This window comes from Pseudophryne corroboree, chromosome 7 (genome assembly GCF_028390025.1).
Source record: "Pseudophryne corroboree isolate aPseCor3 chromosome 7, aPseCor3.hap2, whole genome shotgun sequence".
NCBI lineage: Eukaryota > Metazoa > Chordata > Amphibia > Anura > Myobatrachidae > Pseudophryne > Pseudophryne corroboree.
The window spans coordinates 402858876-402883086 of NC_086450.1; the positions used below are offsets into that span (position 1 = coordinate 402858876).

The 24211-nt window shown below is 45.4% G+C and overlaps 1 protein-coding gene across 8 annotated transcripts in view; it reads left to right on the forward strand.

The window, feature by feature from the left end:
* The window catches only part of MAPK8IP3 (mitogen-activated protein kinase 8 interacting protein 3), a 184579-nt gene that overhangs the window by 118755 nt on the left and 41613 nt on the right, over positions 1–24211 (forward strand). For 4 of the 8 annotated variants that reach the window (XM_063934640.1, XM_063934643.1, XM_063934642.1 and 1 more), the window contains 10 exons: positions 882–1026; positions 1854–2088; positions 2270–2372; positions 10189–10307; positions 16484–16541; positions 17033–17185; positions 17790–17844; positions 19061–19209; positions 21235–21291; positions 22189–22359. In XM_063934640.1, the coding sequence (XP_063790710.1) occupies positions 882–1026; positions 1854–2088; positions 2270–2372; positions 10189–10307; positions 16484–16541; positions 17033–17185; positions 17790–17844; positions 19061–19209; positions 21235–21291; positions 22189–22359 (1245 nt within the window). The remainder of the gene's footprint in view (positions 1–881; positions 1027–1853; positions 2089–2269; positions 2373–10188; positions 10308–16483; positions 16542–17032; positions 17186–17789; positions 17845–19060; positions 19210–21234; positions 21292–22188; positions 22360–24211) is intronic. The other 4 variants (XM_063934644.1, XM_063934647.1, XM_063934646.1 and 1 more) reach the window with 1 other exon arrangement.

Genomic DNA, 24211 nt, shown 5'->3' on the forward strand with positions numbered 1-24211 from the left:
CTTATCAATATTGACCAGGCCTCAGTTCTGTCACTGGTTTCTAGCAAATCAAATATTGATTATGCCCACAAAATGGGTGCCTCCACTGTATATAAGATAGTTTAGGAGACAAAAACAATGCCTTTGTAGATAAGTTATTTCTATAGAAAACCATGCAATATGAAAATACATTCACCTGTTAATGTTTCATTAATATTATAATATTTCTTTTACATTTTCAGTCAAATTGAAAATATGAAATATATATATAAATTTTTTGGAATTGTCCCATTTACATGCAATATGATAATTGATGCCTAGAAACTACTAAATATAGCAAGAAATCCTCTGTCCTTTGCTTAATGTGTGATGCCCTGGTCCATGAAGCTGTTCACTGTTTAATTCATGAAACTGGTGCATTACTTCTGTGCTGTACTAGTAAGGTATGAAGGACCACCTTATATTTAATGCTATGTATCATTAATATTTAATGGTCAGCCAGAGTATATGTATCCTTGTTTCATAACTCACAGTAAAGTGCTTCCTGGAATATACCTGTCATCTACCGACCGTGGGAGACAGACATTTCTTGTCTTAAACCATTATTCATGAGACTATAGACCAACTGTTAAACAGGAATCAATCAAACCACTGAGGCACAATGTACCTCATGCCTCAGTGATTCCAATTGACTTTATAGGCTGCATTCTCATGAATATTTGTTCGAGTTACAACTGTCTGATGAGTGATGGATACTCGGTAATTTAGTGTTGCCCCCTTTGATGCTTATAAAGCATCTTTGTCAAAAGTTTCACCATATAGTTGTGTGTAGTAGTAAGAATATAAGTAGTATTGTGATGATGTTTTACCCCTGACTCTGACTTTTATTCTTTATCTTTCAGCCGAAAGGAGCGCCCAACTTCTCTCAACGTCTTTCCACTGGCAGACGGAATGGTACGTGGGCAGATGGGTGGCAAAATCACCCCAAGCTCGGACCACTGGCACCTGAGTGACCTCAGCCAGCTAAAGTCCAGTTTCAGCTACAAGGTTGGCTCAGACGGTCATGGGAACAGAGTTCCCGCTATGTGTCTTCATGATCAAATCCATCTTGCTTACCGTGGCAGTGGATATGAAAAGGTCATGTGACTGTATTGTATAGTCCGTACAGTGGTTGACAAGATCCATCCGTTATTATATCCGTCTTCTGTCCGAGTGCGGTACTATACAACATACAACAAGCAGATCTGATTTCATACATAACATACATTTGGACCCACTATACATCCACAGGTCACCCTTTTAACATCCGTTATTTCGGACAAGCATGTCAAACATAACCAGAATCCTGTGCAGTGCATCCCGTGAGTCCTTGTTGTACAGTGTAATCCCATTATTAGTTACATTCATTTTCAGACTCATCTTGTTCACTGCCTGTTTGTTTGGTGTCAGACCAACTGGGAAATGGTGTTATTTAATTGCATTTGTCGCCTATTCACATTAAAGGCCGCCATTTTGTGGGAAGAACCAATATTCAGATATATTTCTTGTGGAAACTGGCTCCTACTGAATTCATAGGCTAAGCTTGAATATTGGATTAACCCACATCACTGAGGGGTCTGTTCATGAAGCAGTGAAAAGAGTAGAGAATTAAGCCAGTGGGGAAGTTGCCCATGGCAACAATGAGCTTTGAAGTAACATTTATCAAGTGCATGCTATAAAATTATATGTAGCAGCTAAGTCGCTATGGGCAACTTCTCCACTGGCTCACTTCTCCACTCTTTTCACTGCTTCTTGAATAGACCCCTCATACTAAACTCTCCTCCATGACCATTAACCACTGTTGTCTTGTTATTGTTTGTTCCGCCTGTTGTCAGGACGAGATGTCTGAGTCTGGCCAGTCTTCAGTGGCAGCTACCCCAAGTACCACTGGTACTAAATCTAACACCCCCACCTCATCCGTCCCGTCGGCAGCTGTGACACCGCTACACGAGAGTCTCCATCCTCTACAGGACTACGGCAGGACGGGCAAAAGCAAGAGATCACGTGAAAAACGGAACAGCCATAACATGGAAGTGCAGGTTACCCAGGAGATGAGAAATGTTAGCATAGGTAAGACCACCATCTTGTAGAAATAGGTATGGTCTTCGTGGATTTGCATAACAAGTGTGTTTTTAGCCCTTTGTCCAAGAGACAGTTGACAGTAGAAGTATTTTATAAGTGTTATTGTTCCCAGATAATTTCATAGTTTACATTTTTATCATATCAATCTCGTTAATTGCTTTTTGTAAAGGTATGGGAAGCAGTGATGAGTGGTCAGATGTCCAAGACATCATCGATTCAACTCCAGAGGTGGACATGTGCCAGGACCCCAGGCTGGAGCGCTCAGGGAACAGGTAAAAGCTCAAATACTGTGTAGTATAAAATACACAATAATAAGAGTGTTACCTACAGTAGATATAGTGTTAGTCTTCATTGACGAAGAGTATTTGCAATATACCTTTCTGCTGCGGGGTACACTGGGCTCCACAAGGATGGACAATGGGGTGTAGAGTAGGATCTTGATCTGAGGCACCAACAGGCTCAAAGCTTTGACTGTTCCCAGAATGCACAGCGCCGCCTCCTCTATAACCCCGCCTCCCTGCACAGGAGCTCAGTTTTGTAGTTGGTGCTGCAGTAAGCAGGCACTTAACAGAGGGGCTGCTCCAGGCGGCCCTAAGAAGAGCTTTTTTTGAAGAAAAAAGTGAAGACTTCAAGGGCAGCAGCGGTGGTAAATGTCAGAAGACATTCACTGCTGCAGCTCCAGCTCTCCCCAGCGGCGCTGTACACTCCCGAGCCCTGGTTGCCGGGTAACTACAGCAGGAGGCTCCGGTTTTCTTCACGTCAGGCACACACGACGGGGGCTCTCCGGGATCGCGTGGCCGCGCTTCGGGAGGTGGTGAGTGGATCCTGCTTGCGGGACCCGGTCTTTATCGCGATCTGGCGCGGTCAGTGGGAGGCGGGCCGCGCGCACTGGCGGTGGACACTGTGGCAGTACAGGCGATCCCACAAGATCACCAGGGCATGGGTGCAGGTCAGGTTTTCTCTCTAAACCATTTTCAGTAGCCCACAGTACCCGGTGGTTTTGCCAGCAGGGGGATAAGGCTTTGACCTGAAGCCCCTCCCCCAGCCCCAGGGCGCCATTTCCCGCAAATGTTCCCGCCCTGGAGCTGCATATCTGTCTCTCCTTAACTCCCTGTCAGTGTCTGGGCGCCATTATCTCTCAGCTTCACTGTTCCTGGGACTGCTTGGGCAAATCCTCCTGTGTAAAGCCGCCTGGTTGTCAGTGCTGTGACTTTACATGACACTTAAGTATTCTACCTGCCTTTTTAGACGGGTGGTATTCATGTGACCGCCGGTCAGCTGACCGACAGTCACATGACCTCCTCCGTGAGCCCGACGGTTCACTATCCCGATGGTCGGCATGCCGACCAACAGGGACTATTTCCACTCGTGGGTGTCCACGACACCCATAGAGTGGGAATAGAACCCGTGGCGACCGCAGGTCGCCACCGAGCCTGCAGCATGGCGAGCGCAGCGAGCCCGCAAGGGGCTTGCTGCACTCGCCCCTCCCCGCCGGGATCCCGGCGTCGGTAAGGTGACCGGCGGTCAGGAGACCGCCGGTCACCAGTACTACACCCTTTTTAGACAGTGCTAGTTAAGAAAGAGTGCATTTAGTCAGGGTTTTCTAGTACAATTACCCTGTGATATACATCCAGTTCTTACTGTGCAGTGTTATATCTATTGACTATATAGCTATATATATAAGCTAGTCCAGTGCAGTATTATTGTTAGTAATAACCTCTGCGTTGTACAAACTGTGACTATCTGTGTGTGCATTAGATAGCTGAGTGGTGTCCATTTCGTGTCTTTCACTCAACTTGCTATCCCTATATTCTATAACCTGAGGGGGCTTGGTGCGTCAGGTTTTATATTGATATAGGATTTTCACAAAGATATATTTTAATACGTATTTTTCTCTGTGATTTAGTCACCATATCTCTCCTTTATCTCTGCTAGTGCTGACTACACTGCGCAGGGGTTTGGGTAAGAGGTATTGTGCTGCTGCCAATTGTACTGTGTTACCTGATACTGCAAGTTATATCATGTCTGCTGGGGCTGAACACACTGCCGGTGTTGCTGAAGCCACAGATCCCTATGAGGGGAATATAGCAGCTGTGGGCTCTGGTTCTGGGAGGTTCCTTCCTTGCCCCCAGTGGGACTGTGGCAACGGAGGCACATAATGACCCACCGTGGGCCGCTTTTTCCACGCTTCTGCATACGCTAGTTCATAAACTAACACCCCCTATGGGACCCCCAATGCCGGTACAACCGTATGTGGTCCCTGCAGCTAACCCGCCGTGGGCGGAGATTTATCTGCTCAATTGAAGAAGTTGAACCAGTCCCTGACTACTAAAAAGTCTGATATATGGAAGGATACTTTGAGAGAATGTGCGCACTAAATCAGAGTGCAGCTAAACAGTTAACACATAAATGTGCATCCACAAACACATTATAGATATTGCATACAGAAAAAAGAATATGTAACAGATAATAGCGCTCTCCAACCACCATAAACAAAAAAAACCCTTTTTAGTGAAAGATTTCAATATGCAAAATGATTCACCATTTTAATGATGATTAACATCAGAAACAATCCATTTGAACGATAAGCCGTCCTCCTATAGTGTATCCAGAATGATCGTAACACCTGAAAAATAAGTACCTCCTAGTCCCTATTGCAGGGGACAATTTGGAGATACTTTAGAAAACACAAATATAGTGTAGAAGTTCTTAAAATGAAAACACCATTTATTTTCAAGGTTCCACTTACAAAACAACAAAGTTAAAACAGCATATCAGAACTCTGTGGGGTATATCACCAATCCAGATGGTAGTCATTCTGACGAAGGACCAAGAGTCCGAAACGCGTAGAGCGTGGCTCATTACTGTTGGTGACTCGTGGGCTTATCCATCCTTCCCTGGGGACCTCACTGTTTGACTGGGAGCCGTGCATCCGGAGCTTGGCCCCTATCCACCATGTACATCTGGTGCTGGAGGTTTTCCCCTTAGAATGACTACCATCTCGCCATAGCCTTCAAAAACCGACCCCCTCATCGATTTTGCCAGACAGACGTCCCGTCGGACCAGACAAAGGCAAATGCTCTGCATTCGGTGGTACAGACCTTCCTGGATACAGGAGTCCTAGTACAGGTGCCTCTTGCGCAGAGGGTCCGGGGGTACTATTCTCCGCTGTTGCCGAAACCGAATGGGCCCTCCCGGCCCATTCTCAACCTCAAGGCATTGAACAAGTTTGTGAAAGTTTCCAAATTCTGTATGGAAACCCTACGCTCTATAGTTCTGGCTTTGGAACCTGGGGACTACATGGTCTCCCTGGACATACAGGATGCTTACCTGCATATTCCTATAGCAGCGTCACATCAGCAATACCTGAGGTTTGCTATTGGCAACCTCCATTACCAGTTTCGGGCATTACCTTTTGGTTTAACAACGGCTCCGCGAGTCTTCACCAAAGTAATGGCGGTGCTGACGGTGGTACTCCGCCGTCAAGGGGTCAGGATACTGCCGTATCTGGACGACTTGTTAATCCTGGCAAATTCCCCAGAACTTCTCCTACGTCATCTAGATATGACGGTCCGGTTTCTACAAGCCCACGGGTGGCTCATCAACTGGAAGAAATCCTCCCTGATCCCTGCTCAGAGCATGGTGCATCTGGGAGCGCTATTGTACACTCACAACCAGAGGTTGTTCTTGTGTCAGGAGAAAGTCCGGAAGCTTCCTTTCTCGTCCGCAAGTGTGATACATTCGGCGATGCAGGTACTGGGCCTCATGGTCTCAGCATTCGACATGGTGGAGTATGCTCAATTCCATTCTCGCCCCCTCCAGAGGCTGATTCTAGCCGAGTGGGACGGCCTGCCTCACCGGATCAGGTCTCAAATGATCTCATTGACTCTGGAGGTCCGTCTGTTGCTACTCTGGTGGCTCCAGGACCAACAATTGTGCAGGGGCCGTCCCTTCTGGATATCCAACTGGGCCCTGTTGATGACAGATGCCAATCTAAGAGGTTGGGGCGCGGTGCTGGAGCGACACTCCCTTCAGGGTCAGTGGACCAAGGAGGAGTCCCTCCTCTCAATCAACATTCTGGAAATGCATTGAACCTAGCCCAGCATTTAATTCACAACCGTCCTGTTCAAGTGCAGTCGGACAACGCCACCACTGTGGCTTACATAAATCATCAAGGCGGCACTCGAAGCCGTCTGGCAATGAAGGAAGTCTCACGGATTCTACAATGGGCGGAACACCATCTACCGGCCATATCGTCAATCTTTATTCCGGGAGTCCTGAATTGGGAAGCGGACTTTCTCAGTCGTCAGGACGTGCATGCCGGCGAGTGGGGCCTCCATCCAGAAGTGTTTCAACTCCTAGTGGAAAAGTGGGGTCTTCCAGACGTAGATCTGATGGCGTCTCGACACAATCACAAGGTTCCGGTCTTCGGAGCAAGGACAAGGGATCCTCAAGCAGCATTCGTGGATGCACTGGCGGTGCCGTGGAGGTTTCGGCTGCCGTACGTGTTCCCTCCGGTGTCACTCCTGCCCAGGGTAATTCGGAAGTTCAAGCAAGAAAAAGGAATTCTGCTTCTCATAGCTCCAGCGTGGCCCAGACGGCACTGGTTCTCAGACCTGCAGGGCCTATCGTCAGAGCGTCCAATTCTACTTCCACAATGCCCAGACCTCCTCGTTCAGGGCCCCTGTGTCTACCAGGACCTAGCCCGGCTGTCTTTGATGGCGTGGCTCTTGAAGCTTCCGTCTTGAGGGCTAAGGGTTTTTCTGAGGAGGTCATTAAACCTATGTTGCGGGCCCAGAAACCGGCTTCTGCCCGGATTTACCATAGGGCTGGCATTCCTACTTTGTTTGGTGCGCATCTAACAATTATGACGCTTCCAAGTTTAGTACAGCCAAACTTTTGGCTTTTCTGCAGCAGGCCCTGGATTTAGGCCTGCGTCTGGCCTCCCTCAATGTTCATATTTCTGCCTTGTCGGTGTGGTTTCAGAGAAAAATTGTGACTTTACCTGATGTTCATACTTTCACTCAGGGTGTGTTGCGTATCCAACCTCCCTATGTCCCGCCTGTGGCTCCTTGGTTGGGACTTGTCGGTGGTTTTGGAGTCGTTGCAGGAGCCTCCGTTTGAACCCCTTAGTTCAACTGATCTTAAGTGGCTTTCCCTTAAGGTGGTGTTCTTGCTGGCTATTGCCTCTGCTAGCAGAGTGTCGGATTTGGGTGCCCTTTCCTGTAGTTCCCCATATCTGATTTTTCACCGTGACCGGGCGGTACTTCGGACTCGTCCCGGTTATTTACCAAAGGTGGTTTCCTCGTTCCACCTTAATCAGGACATTGTGGTTCCGGCCTTTGTCTCTCCTGACTTGTCTCCCAAAGAGCGGTCTTTGGATGTGGTACGGCCTCTCTGTATCTATGTGAAGAGAACTGCTTCTATTCGAAAATCTGATTCTCTCTTTGTTTTGTTTGGATTTCACAAACGTGGCTGGCCTGCTCACAAGCAGACCCTGGCCAGGTGGATTAGAATGGTGATTGCACATGCTTATGTGAAGGTTGGTCTGTCAGCTCCTGCTCACATTATGGCCCATTCTACTCGGTCTGTTGAACCTTCTTGGGCGGCCCAACGTGGTGCGACCCTTGACCAATTGTGCAAGGCGGCTACATGGTCCTCCGTGAACACGTTCATAAGGTTTTATGCCTTCGATACTGCCGCTTTCCAGGATGCTTCCTTTGGACGCCGGGTTCTTGTGCCCGCTACAGTGCGTCCCCTCCCATAAGGAACTGCTTTAGGACATCCCCATTGTCCATCCTTGTGGTGCCCAGTGTACTCCGCAGCAGAAAACGAGTTTTATGGTAAGAACTTACCGTTGTTAAAACTCTTTCTGCGAGGTACACTGGGCTCCACAAGGCGCCCACCCTGACGCACTTAGCTTCTTTGGGTTGGTATGGCATTAGCCGCTGACACTTCTCCTGTCGTGAGTGTGTGGTATATGTGGCTACTAACCGTTGTCGTCTCTTTTCCTGCTACTGCATTGGGCTGGTTAACTAAAAACTGAGCTCCTGTGCAGGGAGGCGGGGTTATAGAAGAGGCGGCGCTGTGCATTCTGGGAACAGTCAAAGCTTTGAGCCTGTTGGTGCCTCGGATCAAGATCCTACTCTACACCCCATTGTCCATCCTTGTGGAGGCCAGTGTACCTCGCAGAAAGAGTTTTAACAACGGTAAGTTCTTACCATAAAACTCATTTTTAGAAAGTTTTAATTTCCAGGTACTGTAGATTGGAGACGAGCACGCTTTTAGAGATACAGACATTAAACGGGTGGCACTTGATATGCAGGCTGTAGGGATCCCGGTGCTCAGCATACCGGCGTCAGAATCCCAACAGCCGGCATACCGACAACTATTTTCCCTCTTGGGGTGTCCACGACACCCCTGGAGGGAGAATAAAAAGCCGTGCCCGCAGCGTTGCGAGCGCAGCAAGCCCACAAGGGGTTCTTGTGCGCTCGCCCCGCTGCCAGCATACCGGCGCCGGGATCCTGAGCGCCGGCATACCATAGTACACCCCATTAAACATATATCTGCAATAAAAATTGCAAAAGTATAGATTCAGAGGTAGTGTTATAGCTACGCCTGAGGATAACACATATAATTTAGGCAGAGAATGTAATAAAGAAAAAATATGTGGCTAGTTTTTAATTTATTATACAAAAGTAATACACTGCTCATGGATTGGTGCTATGCAACTTATTATGATGATGACATCGAAAGGTGAATAAAACCGAAATAGGGAAATGTTCAACTGAAAACAAGTCCCCCCCCCCGTCTCCACAAATAAGCTTAAATGCAGCCAGTCTGCAATCAGAAGAGTATCTCCTCAAAATTAGGAAGTGTCCCGAACTTGTATCACTCCCCTAATTATGTGAGGAAAGGGCCTAATTTCTAGTTTCACATATATATGCTAAAATATGCAAAGCCAAAGGTGGCGTCTTAAGAAGATGCCCACTTCAGACTTCTTTGATCCACTGCTGCATCCAAAGATTCAGTATTGGATCAACTTCGTTACCACTGGACATCTAAGGAGCCCTCGGCTTACTCAAGCTGTCTGGTTAAATCATGCAGCTCAGTGGCAAACGCAGGATTTCTAGAGGGGGGGTTTCTAAATGCTAGTCCACAATCTCCCACTCTGCGTAACATTGGAACAAGTGCGGGAGTCTGGGGAAGCGGTAGAAGAACCTAGTAATGAGCCTGGACATTAATGTTAACATTGGTCTATTTTTACTCTGGAAACTGTATGGAATACAGTATTAATATTTAACACTATAGATAGGCTGTATCAAACAAAGTGGGTACTAAAAGGTTCAACATACCATTGTAAATAAATACACAAACATAATAGAACCAGTCCTGCACTTTCTAAGCACACGTTCTCTCACTTCATGGTAAGGCTCCTGTCTCTTCTTCCTAGTAGCTACTCTCTGGTCCAGAGCACTGATTGAGGACTCAGATCCACAGAATCAGCAAACTTGGTAGAAGAAGCTGCTACCACTGGGCATGTGCAGCAGCTCTGCTCTGTCCCTTAAACTTCATGATGTGGCGGCAGCTCTAGTAATCATATTATATACCATTGCTATTGTCATAATGTGAGCCAGCTGTCAAGAGGAGGCGGGTTTCCGAGCAACCGGAACCCCCCCCCCCCCCCCCCCCCCGCATTTGCCTATGCAGCTGGATACAGCAAAGCTGCACCCAAGGATTCAGTCACTGGTTTCGGCACGGCCAGAAAACTGGGGCCGAAACGCCCCTATATTCTGTAAAGGTGCACCTCCCCCACCCCTAAATGTCTGCAGACTGTCACTCCCCTGGCTTCTGCAGCTGCACTGTGTCCGACATTGCTAGTCCTGATTTGCTTATGTGCAGTGCGACTCCTGCGCAGATAATAAAAAACTACGAACTGCTAATACCTTGCTCCAGCATACAGCTCTGAATCAGACCCAAAGTACAGTATTTCCACATGCAGACTTTACACACATATATTCTATATATACATTAAACCCTAATTTCCTTAACATGTGTCTGATATTTTCACTATCATTTATTGGCCAGTCCCACTCAAGGAATTGTAAACAAAGCCTTTGGAATCAACACCGATTCTTTGTACCATGAGTTGTCAACGGCAGGGTCGGAGGTCATTGGTGATGTTGATGAAGGAGCTGATCTGCTTGGTAAGTAAAAAAGTGCAGTAATGATATATAAATGTCATATACTATGGGGAAGATTTATCAAAGTTTGGAGAGAGATAAAGTAGAAACGATAAAGTACCTGCCAATCAGCTACTCACTGTCACTTTAGAGGCTGTATTTAAAAAATGACTGGATTTGATTGTTTTGATTGGTTGGTACTTTATCTCGCTCCTTTTTTCACTCTCCAAACTTTAATAAATCTTCCTTTTAAGTATGTGTTTTTTTCTTACCTTTATGTCTTATTGCCAGTGCTTTTATTCACCCCAGATTATTGGCTGATTAGATTTTTCTGCATGGAGGATAATCTTTTTTCATTCTAATCAAACTCATTACCGATTGCAGTCATTGCTCTTCTTTTGTTTGTTTGCAACCTCATGACCGAACCTTTGGAATACACCAATTAAATTAAGATTGGGTATTTCCAGCCTCAGACGTGGACACTGTGAGCTAAAACTAAAATGTATTAATTGGATAAAAACCTGGAAATTGGTGGATTATTTTATTTGATAAAATCTCTTTATACAGTATGCACAGTCTTAATATTATATAGCACGTGATGTTCTGCTGAATGGCAGCGGCATCAGTGCTGTACCTACTGGTTTCTGGTGGAATTGGCAGCATCTTCATACTATGCAATAGTCTTGCCGCTGCCTACTTTCTCATGTATTTATAAATTGCAAGCTTTGGTGTTTTGAATGGGTGTCCTGGGCATTTTGAATTCATTGCAGTTTGATTAGTAGGCAGTAGAGGGCAGTGGAGAGACCAATAAAAGAACCATTTGTGGTCTTTTTTTATGTGCTTAGAAAAACACAAAATCCAGTACTTAATATTATTCACTGGTATTTGTGAGGTGGCAAAGAACCAAGAAAATCATAATGTCATATTAAATGTATTTTTATTAGCCTTAACATATTTAATACAACGGTTATAGCCAGTATTTGCACTTGCATTGTGTGTCACCCTGTGATTTGTGTTATGATGTGAAAGTTACATACCCATGCATGTTCTTCTTATTAAGATTAATGTTATTATGTTGTTGGTTGAAACCATTGACTGACCCAGACTTTCCCTCTATTTCCCTTCTCTCCCTCCCCCTCCCCCATCCCACATGTCACGCTGGACGTTCCTCGTAGGAGAATTCTCAGGTGTGTATATTCTGTCATTGCACCTCCTTTCTGTTCACTCCTTGCGCTGTTCCCATCTTCCACTTTTCTCCTGAGTGACTGGCGTTTTCCTCTCCTGGCTGTTAAATCACTACAGACGCTATACTTACTAACTGGCACCAGACCAATTTACATTTCTATCAGTTATAGGTCTCTTTGTGCTGGCTAAAGGCTTATTACCTTTTGTGCATCATCAGCGATAGAACATTATTAGTGCACATGTCACCTACACGCTGCGGAGACGGGCATATAGAACAAATTCATTAAAATGTGGCCTATTCATTCACTAGTGACAGGGAGGCTCCTGGTTCCTAGAACATTATGCTTACCAGGTTCTTACAAATAAGTTCAGGGACACTTTTTCCTAAACCAGAGTTTTCCACATTCGGCCATTATACTGTAGTCCAGGTTTTACGGATATCCATGACTGAGCACAGGTAATTAGTACCTCCGTCATTGATAGCCTTAAAACCTAGACTGTATTGGCAGAGTTTGGGATACTCTGGCCTAACCCTCTCTAAGGGGTTTATTTACTAATCCTTGGATGGATATAAAGCACCAGCCAATCAGCTTCTAGCTGCCATGTCACAGGCTATGTTTGAAAAATTACAGTTAGGAGGTGATTGGCTGGTACTTTATCTCCATCCACTTTATCTCCACCTGACGCTTGGTAAATAGACCTATCCACAATCTGGGTACAACACAGTGGGCGGGATGTATTAAGATACATCGCCGCCCCTCGCTGCTTATCGCAGCGATGTTGATCGCATATGTACTAACATATGCGATCAATATCGCAATGCGGTGACGGAGGCCCCCCGCGATACCTGTGAGGTGGTCTGCGGGGGGGGTCTCCGTCACCTCCCAGGCGTCTCCACACTGCCCGCACGCCGGGAAGCAGCAGCAGCAGGCTGTCCCCGGCGCCTCCTCCTTCTCCCTGCAGCCAGATAGACCTCCGGCTGCGTTGCTAGGGGGAGGAGGAGATTACCTTCCGGTACCAGGGCTGCCTGGAGGAAGGTAAGCCAGGGGGGAGGGGGTTCGGCGTCTGTGGCGGAAGCGGTGGGTTGCGGCGGTCGGCGATAAGAAGCCCATAGGCGTCTATGGGGTATTGCCATCCAGAGATGTCGATACTCTGGACGGCGAAAAACTGGTGGTGGGGTCTTAGTACATTTGAAAATGCGGTAAAACCCCCGTTTTGGGGTTTTTACCGCATTTTTCCTTTAGTACATCCCGCCCAGTATGCGTTATTCAGAATAAAAGGTTACATTCATGTGGCACAAGAAGCCTGTTGCTGTAATTAAAACTAGCTTGTCATTACAGCAAAAATCATAGTAAAAATATAAAGTTGCAATGTATGGTTTGGGGTAATGGAATCTACTTTTCTCAGGGTACAAAATGGCCACTTACTGTGTGCGCTATGGTAAGAAATATATATTTGTATAGCTTATTCCAGAAGGAAAGAATTAATATCAGGATTCATCATGTTTGCAGACAGTATTCCCCATTATTACCCATTCATTGCTCAGATTATTTATTATTATTACATGTTACTTATAGGGCGCCACAAGTGATTTGCAGCGCTGTACATACGGCAGACATTAGAACAATACAGGGTACACAGAGCTTAACATTACAGAAACAGAGAAACTAAAACGGAGCACAGGTAACAAATAGCACCACAATGTTTCAGTATACAGTACAGCTGAGATGTAAGAAAGCAAAGAAGTAATCTGCGTACTACTAGGGGCAGGCAGCCACCGGAAGAGATCAGCAGTAACGAGCGAGAGAAGGGAATAAATGGTCGCTGAGTTGGACAGAGCTGTAATTGAAGTGCAAGAGAAGAGAGCTGTGAGACAAGGAGGGTAGAAGGCCCTGCTCCAAGGAACTTACAATCTAGAGGGGAGAGAGACAGGTGACATGGCCAAGGCATAAGGCAGGGGTTTGGGAGAGCAGCCTGGAGACTAGGTTATGCAGAAAGGCAGATAACCGCTTATAGTGTAAATGTATTATAGTGGCATGGATCGTGCTGCTATAACACTTCCTGCTTCATCTCATTACCGAGGCGAAGCAGGAAGGGACATCGACAAGATGTATTAACATCTTGTCTGCCAAAGAGGCTCCCCCCTCCGGCGGTGTCCCCCTGAGCACACAGCGCATCAGTTAAGTGCTGACGTACTGTGTCTCCTTCCTGGCCGGCTCCTCTGCGCATGCGTGGGATCTCCTTACTCACACAAGATCCCCAGCGCAGTCCAGAGCCAGCACCCGCCACAGCCAGGGACAGCTCTGTCCCTGCTGTGGTCTATGGGCATCAACACAATGCAGCTGTCAAAAACGATAGCTGCAGGTGTCGAAACGATGCTGACCATTCATACATTGCCCACGCATATCGGCCTGCTATCTTATCTTACATTTACCCCGATATTACATATGGGGCCTGGGAAGCAGAGGGAATGGCTTTCCGTGAAGCTGCGGGTGCCCTTTTTACTACTTTATGCTAATGCAAGCTACCCTTGTCATTGGTGTTGGCACTTTCCCTAGCCCCATGCTAGTTGCAACAGATCCATCAGAAACAGGCTTCCCTTCTCCCGTGCAACTCAAATCCGCATGGAGTATTAGCTACACACCCATGATGCATCTCTTGTATGTTACCGCCCAGTGTAAGTCCGTTTCACGCAAAGTGAAATCCAACAGAGGTACATCTGACTTGATCATAGGGTTACAAATATGCATAAGTACGTTTCTGCACATATGCGCTGCATTGTAAAACTTGCGGTTTGTGTCCATAACAGAAAATATGCCTAACTCAGAATCATCCCAATATTCTCTTAGCATTCCTCCCCCCTTTGCGCTTTCTCCCAGCACTTATGGAAATCCAGCATCTCTCTAGTGTCGACACCCGCAGCCTAGTGTGATACCAACTCATAGCAATGCACCATCATAAGTGTTGTGCATCTGTGACAGCAGACGGTTGCAGTTGCAGATGATGACTGTTGCAGATGATGACGGTTGCAGATTGTGGATGTTGCAGATATTACTTCTGCTATTACCTCATTGGTCAGAGCACGGATCCACAGGATCCCCGCATGTTGACTATGAGATTTGTGTTCAGCTTCTAACCTCTAGTGACAGACCCCCAAATTGGGAAGTACTCTCAGTATACCCATGAAACTGGGACGTCTTTAACTATAGCATCATTTAGTTTTTTGTATTCTCGTGAACACTGGCTCTGCAAAGAAAATGGCTGCCGTGTAGGTGACAGGTGCACTGTAAGTGACAGGCTTATGTTAGTAAACATAAAATAAAGAGTGTAATAACTGGATCAACAAAGTACAGCATGTATTTAAAGTTAAGTTATACAAACAAACAAACAAACAAACAAACCATGAGGTTCTCAGGTGCATGAACACATTTCTATTTGAGCTTCAGTAGAACAAGGCAATGGATACTTAGCAGCTGCTGTATGGTGCTTGCAGTACATGTTTACATACATTTACACAAAGAAGATATAAGGGTCTCAGCTATAGTAGCCATAGTATTGCATGGCAGTAGTTGCTATATCGGCTGGTCTACAATAACTTGCTAACAGCTGCTCTGTTTTTTTTCCCACCCTCTCTGCTGCCTCCCTCTCTTCTCCCAATGTGGCTGCACTCCTAGTGAGGGATGATTTCTTTGGTAAGGCCGAGGCCTGCGTTCTTCCTGTCAGTCCAGACCTCCTGTTTTTTTTATCTTTCTGTATTTCTGGTTACTTCTGTGGAAAAGTTAACAGCAGACAATGCTTTATCATTATGTTTATATGTGGTATGGAATTATGGTTTATTTTTGCTGTTTTAGAGTGCATATCGCTTTGAGATTTCAAGAGCGCATTGTGGATCAAGTGATTAACGTGTACCCGTCACCTACTTAACGAGTAGTCAGCCATTTTGTTGTCTGAACTAGTACCGATTACAATGCAGCCTATCAGTGTAATGGATTTGACAGGCTACATGCTGGCTTTGCATTCAAAATGGCTGACACCCATGTCTGTAGGCGACTATTTCATCAGTAACACAAATATCATTGCCTACAAATTATATAATTTCCAGGGACACTGGTGCATTTAAGCACTGCACACACAATACTGGGTTTTGGGAGGACGGCGGAACACTACAACCTCCATCAGGTCTGTCTGTAGCAGATGATTTGATTTCCTTAGTTTTGCCCTTCTGCGTTGTGTTTGTAAAGCCACATTTTGTCGAATTTATAATACATTGGTAGCATTGTTATGACTGTCCGTCCATTCTGGTGCACTTGGCGTAGTACTGGGAACACTTAGGGTCAAATTCTGCCAGTGAGGTATGTAAAAGGTCGCAGTATAGACCGAGAATAATGTGCGGTTTTGAAAATTCATCTTATTTCTTTCTTATCTCATTGAGCTTAGGGAAGCCAATCCTGCCCCATGTTTGTAATCTCGGGATTGAATTGTACAATGATATCCTCACTTTCCTTCTTGCTCGCCGCTCCCCCCTCCGCCCCCTCTCTTTCCCTCCTCCCCTTTCACTTACCTTAGTCAAACAGTGGTAGTCAGGAAGATCTTCTCTTGTCAGCGGGCACATTGTCTGGTCCTCTCCCAGGCTCCGTTCCAGTAGGAGAGCTAGAGTCCTGTATTGCGACTGCTCTCAGTCACTGATTGACTGGGAGCACGTCGGCATCCTGACCAGATTCCGTTTCCACAGACAGAAATCATGAAAACATGAGCTGCTAGGGGTGCGCGAGGAACGTATTTGTGAAACACTGCTGCAAACGCTCTTGAAATCTCAGTGATACATTTATTTTTAACTGTTTATGGAAATCTTATCATGTGCAGCTCTAAATCTATGATTTAAGAGAGAAAAAAAGAAGTCTCAAAATACCGGTTATGTATTCAGCGCCAAGTTATCATCAGTATTTTATACCAGCTGAATAATCATTTATTTTAATTCTGGTGTCCAGGGGCCTAATTTTATGTGATTTTTACAGGGATGGGAAAGGAAGTGGGCAATCTGCTCCTAGAGAATTCCCAACTTCTTGAGACCAAGTAAGATATTGTCATTTTACTACAATAGTGTAATTGTGCTTTATTTTATTTTATCCATGTTACAAGTTTTTTGTAAGCATGTGAGGTGTTATTTATTATCATGGTGCAATAAAGTACATTAGTGCATTGCACCTCGCAGCTCCCAATCCAATTGTGCTTCTAATCAGGGTAGTACAAGTTAAACTGAAAGCAAATGTTTGATTGGTTTCTGCTCCCGCAATACTACTGTACAAATGTGTTGTGGTATTGTTCTGCTTTTATGATTGAGGGGTCTATACATGAAGCAGTGAAACGTGTGCAGAATTGAGCCAGTGGAGAATGATTGGTTGCCATGGCCAACTTCTCCTCAGGCTCATTTCTCTACTCTTTTCACTGCTTCATGAATAGACCCCTCAGTGAGTGAATATTGGTCTTTATTTAGCTTTATGTTTATACATTTTTGAAAAAATCTCTCTACTCTTTGTTACTTTATTCTTACCTAACCTCCATAGGAATGCATTAAATGTGGTTAAAAATGACCTGATAGCAAAAGTGGATCAGCTGTCAGGGGAGCAGGAGGTACTGAAAGGGGAACTAGAGGCCACGAAACAGGCCAAGATCAAAATGGAGAGTCGCATTAAAGAACTGGAGGAGGAGCTGAAACGGTAAAGTTGAATATATTGGCTAGTAAACTTTTTTGGATTGTTCAAGCATTTAGGGGCTCATGCGGAGTTGAATGCAGTTTCTGTGATTGTACGGTATATTTTGTGTTTTTGCGCTGCGGACTGAACATACATATGGGCAATGCAGAGACATATTGAGCTTAGTCGCATCTCCGCGTGTGGCTGAAGAACTGGTTGGTAAAGTGGTGTTCACACGTAGGCTCAGTGAGGGCGTGTCTGGGGAATTGAGGGCCCTGCAGTGTTGTACGTCTTAGTGGTTATGCCTTATGGATCTTTTGCTCCAGCTATAGGGCTGGCAGTAGGGAACACTGATGATAACGACAGTTATGAAACCAAGCATACAGATAGAGGCATCCCAGCCACACAGAAGATTACCATACTGCACACGGGCGAATAAATGCATTTCCGTGCATGCAGTGTGGGAACAATTATGGCCGCCTTGGCGGTCACCTGTACATCAGCCCCTTAATGTACAGAATAGGAATCTTTGTACTTTTATTTATAGTAATCCACCTTTAGTATATGGTTTGTCCTCAGTACATAACAAATACTAACCTTTTTTTTTTTTTATTATTATAATTCTAAGGGTAAGATCGGAAGCCATCGTGGCCCTACAAGAACCTAAAGAGGAGGTGGATGAGGTAAGCGTATTTGGCATCAAAATTGTAGTATCATTGTAATGTGTTCTCCTGACAACTATTTCTGTGTCTGAAAAGTATATGGAAGATGTTTTCATGAACGGGTCACCTACACACGACAGAGGCAGCCATTTTGTGGGCTGGACCAGTAGTCATGGTCATGACATTACAGGTTATCAATTCACTGGGGAAATGGCTGCCTTCACCGGGTGTCGTTTGCAATGCACAAAGCACAAAACCCCCCCAAACAAAAAAAAAAAAAGCACACATAAGGTTTAGATAATAAAGACTGTCCTAGTGTCCTCTCATTCTCCTTATTAATTTAAGACGGAAAAGATGTAAAAAGCATAAGCAGTATTTTAGGCATAGTGACATTTAATGAAAGCGGTTGTTCTACAGGGTTGTGATGTTTCACCTGTTCAAAACATTCTGCCACCTGCAAACCCAGGGCTCAGTAGTCGCACACACGTCAGAATGTGGCTGCATCTAGCATTTGTTAACAAACTGCTCATGTGTATACACCTCTTTAAGAACATACGCTCGTTTCACAGTCTTACATATTTCATTTGTTTCTGTGTGTGTGTCGGGGACATATAGTCCAGAGTTACTACCTATTCGGGGTCATGCGTATGCAAAATGGGTGCAAAATTCAGTCGCAGCTCCAGCACCTATCATGTACCAGTTGTAAGTGCCAGTGATATTGGCGATAGCTACTCTCATGGACGGAGGGCTAGGACGGTGCCATTGTGTAGATTCGTACGACACGGATTACAGGCAGATAGTCACATTAGCATTCAGTTTGTAATATATTCGCGGCTGATGCCCAGAATTCCGACCGCATTACTTGTGACTTGGAATCAGCCTTGTAGTTTGAAAAGCAAATGTAGATCGGGCCGTTGTGTAGAATAACAGTGCTCATCCGGTGCCCTGTAAGTAGTAGACTTCCCTTACAATGGGAAAGGTGCACAATAAGCGAATTGTAAAGGACAATATCAAGCACTTGTGATGTGGCTGCTTTGGGGTAACCTGCCGAGTCCTGCTTGTTTATTAGTCTTAGCATGCCAACACCTGCTCTACAATCCATAGGCTCCGCCATACAATAACTACAAGTAAGAACATATATGATCACAAAAACACAACTCCATTATTGATACTGTGTTTTACATAGGAAGCAGATCCATTATATATGGATTTATTTGTCTCTTGCATATCCCATTAGAGCTCCTCGCCCCTGCAAGATAACATCCCTATCGCACAGCGCAGGAGGTTCACACGCGTGGAGATGGCTCGTGTCCTGATGGAGAGGAACCAGTACAAGGAGAGGCTCATGGAACTGCAGGAGGCTGTCCGGTGGACAGAGATGATCAGGTGATAGCTAGTGATACATTAACCTTCCTTTTCTCATTTATAACACGTCTGGCGCCCCCTGTCTATACCATAAGGCCTGATAAGTTCAAAGACCAGAAGTTTGATCTATGGATGACACTTACCAATGTACAGATTGTTATCCCTAGAAACATAAGTTCATCTGCTGATATCTGTGACTTTTGCTTGTGATTGGCTGCGCTGGATGGCATTGGCACATTGTGCCGGTTACAGAAGATGGCAGTAGTGCACTCGTTGGAAGTAAGCTGTGCCATGCTTCACAATGCTAGTGGCAATTGAAAGAAATATTAGTGCGTACCCAATTGTGAATATGCTATTAATATACACAAATATCAACAGTTATTACCATTAAATGAAAGCCGTACGTTATACAAAATTACTGTTTCATAGAAAGGCCAACAACACTAATATTGGTTTTCATTGTTTTTTAGCTTTTTGACCAAATTGGCTGTTTCCCATATATTTAAGGATGTGCTGGTCCATTTGTCATTGCTGTACTGTATGATTCTGGTAGTGGGTATTCATTGGGTAGTGCTAATTGTCATGTCCATAACCACAACTGGGAACTGTCCGAGAAGAAAGTATTTCATATCACAATAAGGTCACTAAGCGCACCGCACAGCAAAAGGTCCTATCCACGAAGTGAAACTAGACGCTACGCGTCTTGTTCCCTTCGTGGAGAGGACCTTTGCTGTGCGGTGCGCGATGATGTCATCGCGCACCGCTCAGCAAAGGTCCTCTCCTAGAAGGGAAACTAGACGCTACGCGTCTAGTTCCCTTCACAGGGGACAAAGCTCACAGCCGGGGGACACAGCGGGCAGCGGAGGGCACAGCAGTGGCGGATCTTGCCACGGTGCGGCGCCCTCCGGATGGCGCCAGCGCCCTCCGGAAGGCGGCGCCCCGGGCAAAAGTCCTGCTTGCCCGTGGCAAGATCCGCTACTGCATGCAATCCAATTGCAAAATGGGTGTTAAGTGTTTCACCCAATAATGCTTGCTGGTTTTTCACATGTTAAGTATAGGTGAAAATGGAGAAATCTACCTGTACCCCCAGAAAAGACAATCTACTATATGATAACAGTATAGAAGTCTATTAGTGGCCATATTAAAAGTATTTGGTGTTCTTAAATTGTACTGTTGATATGTGAAAGGGACTACAATGTTGCACAGTAAATTGGAAAAAAGCCTATATCACCTTCAATCATGGTACACCTTCCTTGATAAAATACATAAACAACAAAAGAAAAGATGGATATATTGGGCGCTGAGTTCCAAAAGAATGGTTATGGAATTATTCTAGGTGCGAGGTTTTCTATGTGTAACAATTATGGTATTGTTCTACTTCCTTTTAGAACCTAGTGTTCCTATAATACCTGTTTACCCAAAAACAATGGGATACTGTATGTTTATAGGTTTAATATAAGAAGAAAAAAAATGGTTCTGCAAAGAAGCAGATTTATTTCACTTAAAATACCATCAAAAACACACAGTAAGATGTTGAAACATAAATAAATGTATAAAACAACAATGAGAGGTAACCCCTGATTCATATCCATAGTCCTTTTTCAAGTGTGGAAGGACCATCAAAGTCCTTCAAAGTCCCAAATGCATTGTAAATAAGGTTGTCATAATAGAATATGGTGTCCAATTGTATAGTAATTCCAGCAAAGTGTTTGAGAAAATTTTTGGATTCCTCCAGAAGCGGAACGCCCACCACCCATAGGCTACATTCTGGCACAAACTGCTTGCACATTAGTAATGTCACGTTCTCTGTGGGTGGCTGGGGGAAATGTCACTATCACTTTTTCCTTTTCTCTTTTTTTGTTTACTCCTTTGTGAGTTCCATGAAATCCGTTGCTTGTCCGTCAGTGACACCACTAACCACCTGCTAATTGAGTTTAGGTCACCTAATCAAGATACAGGTTGTAAGATCCATACAGAAGTACTTACTATGACTGTTATTTTAACCTGTAATTACTGCTATTGGCACAAACGTCTGTCTCATTCCAGGGCCTCGAGGGAACATCCGTCCGTGCAGGAGAAAAAGAAATCCACGATCTGGCAGTTGTAAGTATGAATGTGTCTTGTACGTGTGTGACAGTCTGACATGTATAAGTGAGGATATTTTTGACAGCTGCACCGCTCTAATTAGATGAGTGCAGATTTTTTTATGCCCCAAGATATACATATATATACTGCTTTTTGTCTGTACCCAGAATCCTGCTCAGCAGTTGCATGAACTGGAAATTTCTTGGAGGGGGGAGAGGGTGTGCGTGTATTTTTGCTGTAACATTTGGCTGCGCAAATCACCATATATTACTGTGGCCAAACATCACTACTTTTCCTAAGCACATCTATGGGGTGCAGAGAAATGATAGCGATGTTGTGGTTTGTGGAGCTCCTTTGCCCCACTGTTTATGAGTCATGAGAATTTTATGTGCCCCCCCCCCCCCCCCAGGAGTATTATATGCACATGTGGACCGCTTGTCCAGCCTTTCTTGGTGCATGTCTATGTAACTATTCTTTGGATCACCTCCTCTAAAAATAATTTGTGCCGCGCTTTTGAAAATGTGCACTGATGAAAAGAGCAACAGCCTGCTTTGGATTTTGGGTTTCTCCTTTCATTAATGGAAACTTTTAAGTTGTTCTCCTAACATACTGATGGGTTTAGCCTCTTTTGTTGCCTAAATTAGTCATGACAGCAATTGGATATCGGGACTTTCCTTTGACCTTATGTGTGTGAAGGTTTCATATTACATTGAAATGCAATAGAAGGTACGAAACGCGTCCGTGGAAAAGTATACAGAAGACGTCTGATTTCCAGATAATCAAGTTCTTCAGTAGGAAAAAAGGTCGCTCACTGAGCACATCACCTAGTGTGTGCCCACCTTTAGACTTCAACAGACATAATAATAATAATATATTCATGTAAGCAACACATTATTTGCCTGTCTCTGTTTTCAGCTTCAGCAGGCTGTTCAGTTCTTCATCCAGTCCTCCCCCTGCAAAGAGAACATACCCCCCTGTCAACATCCACTACAAGTCCCCTACTCCTGCTGGCTTCAGTCAACGGCGCAGCCACACCATGTGCCAGATCTCCACTGGGGGGCGCACAATCGAATTCTTCCCTGATGAGTAAGTATAATGATCTTTGTGCACAGACACTGCCCCCTTGAAATGGAGGGATGCACATTTCGGCATGTCATAGGTACTTGTAATACATGGGTAAAGCAATCTGGAGCTGGCCTCTCCTCTCTTGCCTTGTGAGTATACTGTATGTGTGTGTATATGTGTTTTTCACACTTGGGTGTTACATGAACGTCTTTTGCCGTGTTTCTGTATGGCTGGATAGTCCTCCTAGAGAGAAGTCCTACCACCAAGTAACTAATTAATTGGCCTGAATGTGATACTTGAATAACAAAACATAGGGGTCTATTTACTAAGTCTTGGATGGAGATAAAGTGAACGGAGATAAAGTACCAGCCAATCAGCTCCTAGCTGTCATTTTTCAAACCCAGCCTGTGACAAGGCAGTTAGGAGCTGATTGGCTGGTACTTTATCTCCATCCAAGGCTTAGTAAATAGACCCAATAGACCATTGTGTTTAAGCAGTTCACTATTTCAAGTCACCATGATTGTGTCTTATTATTGTTTTTTTCTCTGACGTCCTAGTGGATGCTGGGGACTCCGTAAGGACCATGGGGAATAGACGGGCTCCGCAGGAGACTGGGCACTCTAAAAGAAAGATTAGGTACTATCTGGTGTGCACTGGCTCCTCCCTCTATGCCCCTCCTCCAGACCTCAGTTAGAATCTGTGCCCGGCCAGAGCTGGATGCACCTAGTGGGCTCTCCTGAGCTTGCTAGAAAGAAAGTATTTGTTAGGTTTTTTATTTTCAGTGAGATCTGCTGGCAACAGACTCACTGCTACGAGGGACCGAGGGGAGAGAAGCAAACGTACCTGTTCACAGCTAGGTTGCGCTTCTTAGGCTACTGGACACCATTAGCTCCAGAGGGTTCGAACACAGGCAAAGGTCCTCGGTCGTCCGTTCCCGAAGCCGCGCCGCCGTCCCCCTCGCAGAGCCAGAAGATCAGAAGTTGGTGATGAAATCGGCGGCTGAAGACTCCTGTCTTCATTAAGGTAGCGCACAGCACCGCAGCTGTGCGCCATTGCTCCCACTGCACACCACACACTCCGGTCACTGTAGGGTGCAGGGCGCTGGGGGGGGACGCCCTGGGCAGCAATAAGAATACCTTTGGCATAAAAAAGACACATAATACAGTCTGTGACTGTATATGTGTTAAAACCCCGCCATTTTTTTAGTCAGAAACAGCGGGACAGAAGCCCGCCGCTGAGGGGGCGGGGCCTTCTTCCTCAGCACACCAGCGCCATTTCTCTTCACAGCTCCGCTGGAAGGACGCTCCCAAGGCTCTCCCCTGCAGTCTCCTGGCACTAAGAGGGTAAAAAGAGAGGGGGGGGCACATACATTTAGGCAAAAGGTGTATTGATACAGCAGCTATTGGGAAAAATTCACTTCTGGTAGTGTGTATCCCTGTGTATATAGCGCTGTGGTGTGTGCTGGCATACTCTTTCTCTGTCTCCCCAAAGACCATGTGGGGTCCTGTCCTCAGTCAGAGCATTCCCTGTGTGTGTGCTGTGTGTCGGTACGGCTGTGTCGACATGTTTGATGAGGAGAGTTACGTGGAGGCGGAGCAAGTGCAGATAAATGTGGTGTCGCCCCCGTCGGTGCCGACACCTGATTGGATGGATATGTGAAAGGTCTTAAATGACAATGTAAACTCATTACATAAGAGATTTGATTATGTTGCTGCTGAGGGACAGCCGGGCTCTCAACACGGGCCTGCCCAGGCGCCTCAGAGGCCGTCAGCGTCTCAAAAACGCCCACTATCTCAGTTGGTTGACACAGATGTCGACACGGAGTCCGACTCCAGCGTCGACGAGGATGAGGCACTATTACAGCCCAAAATGA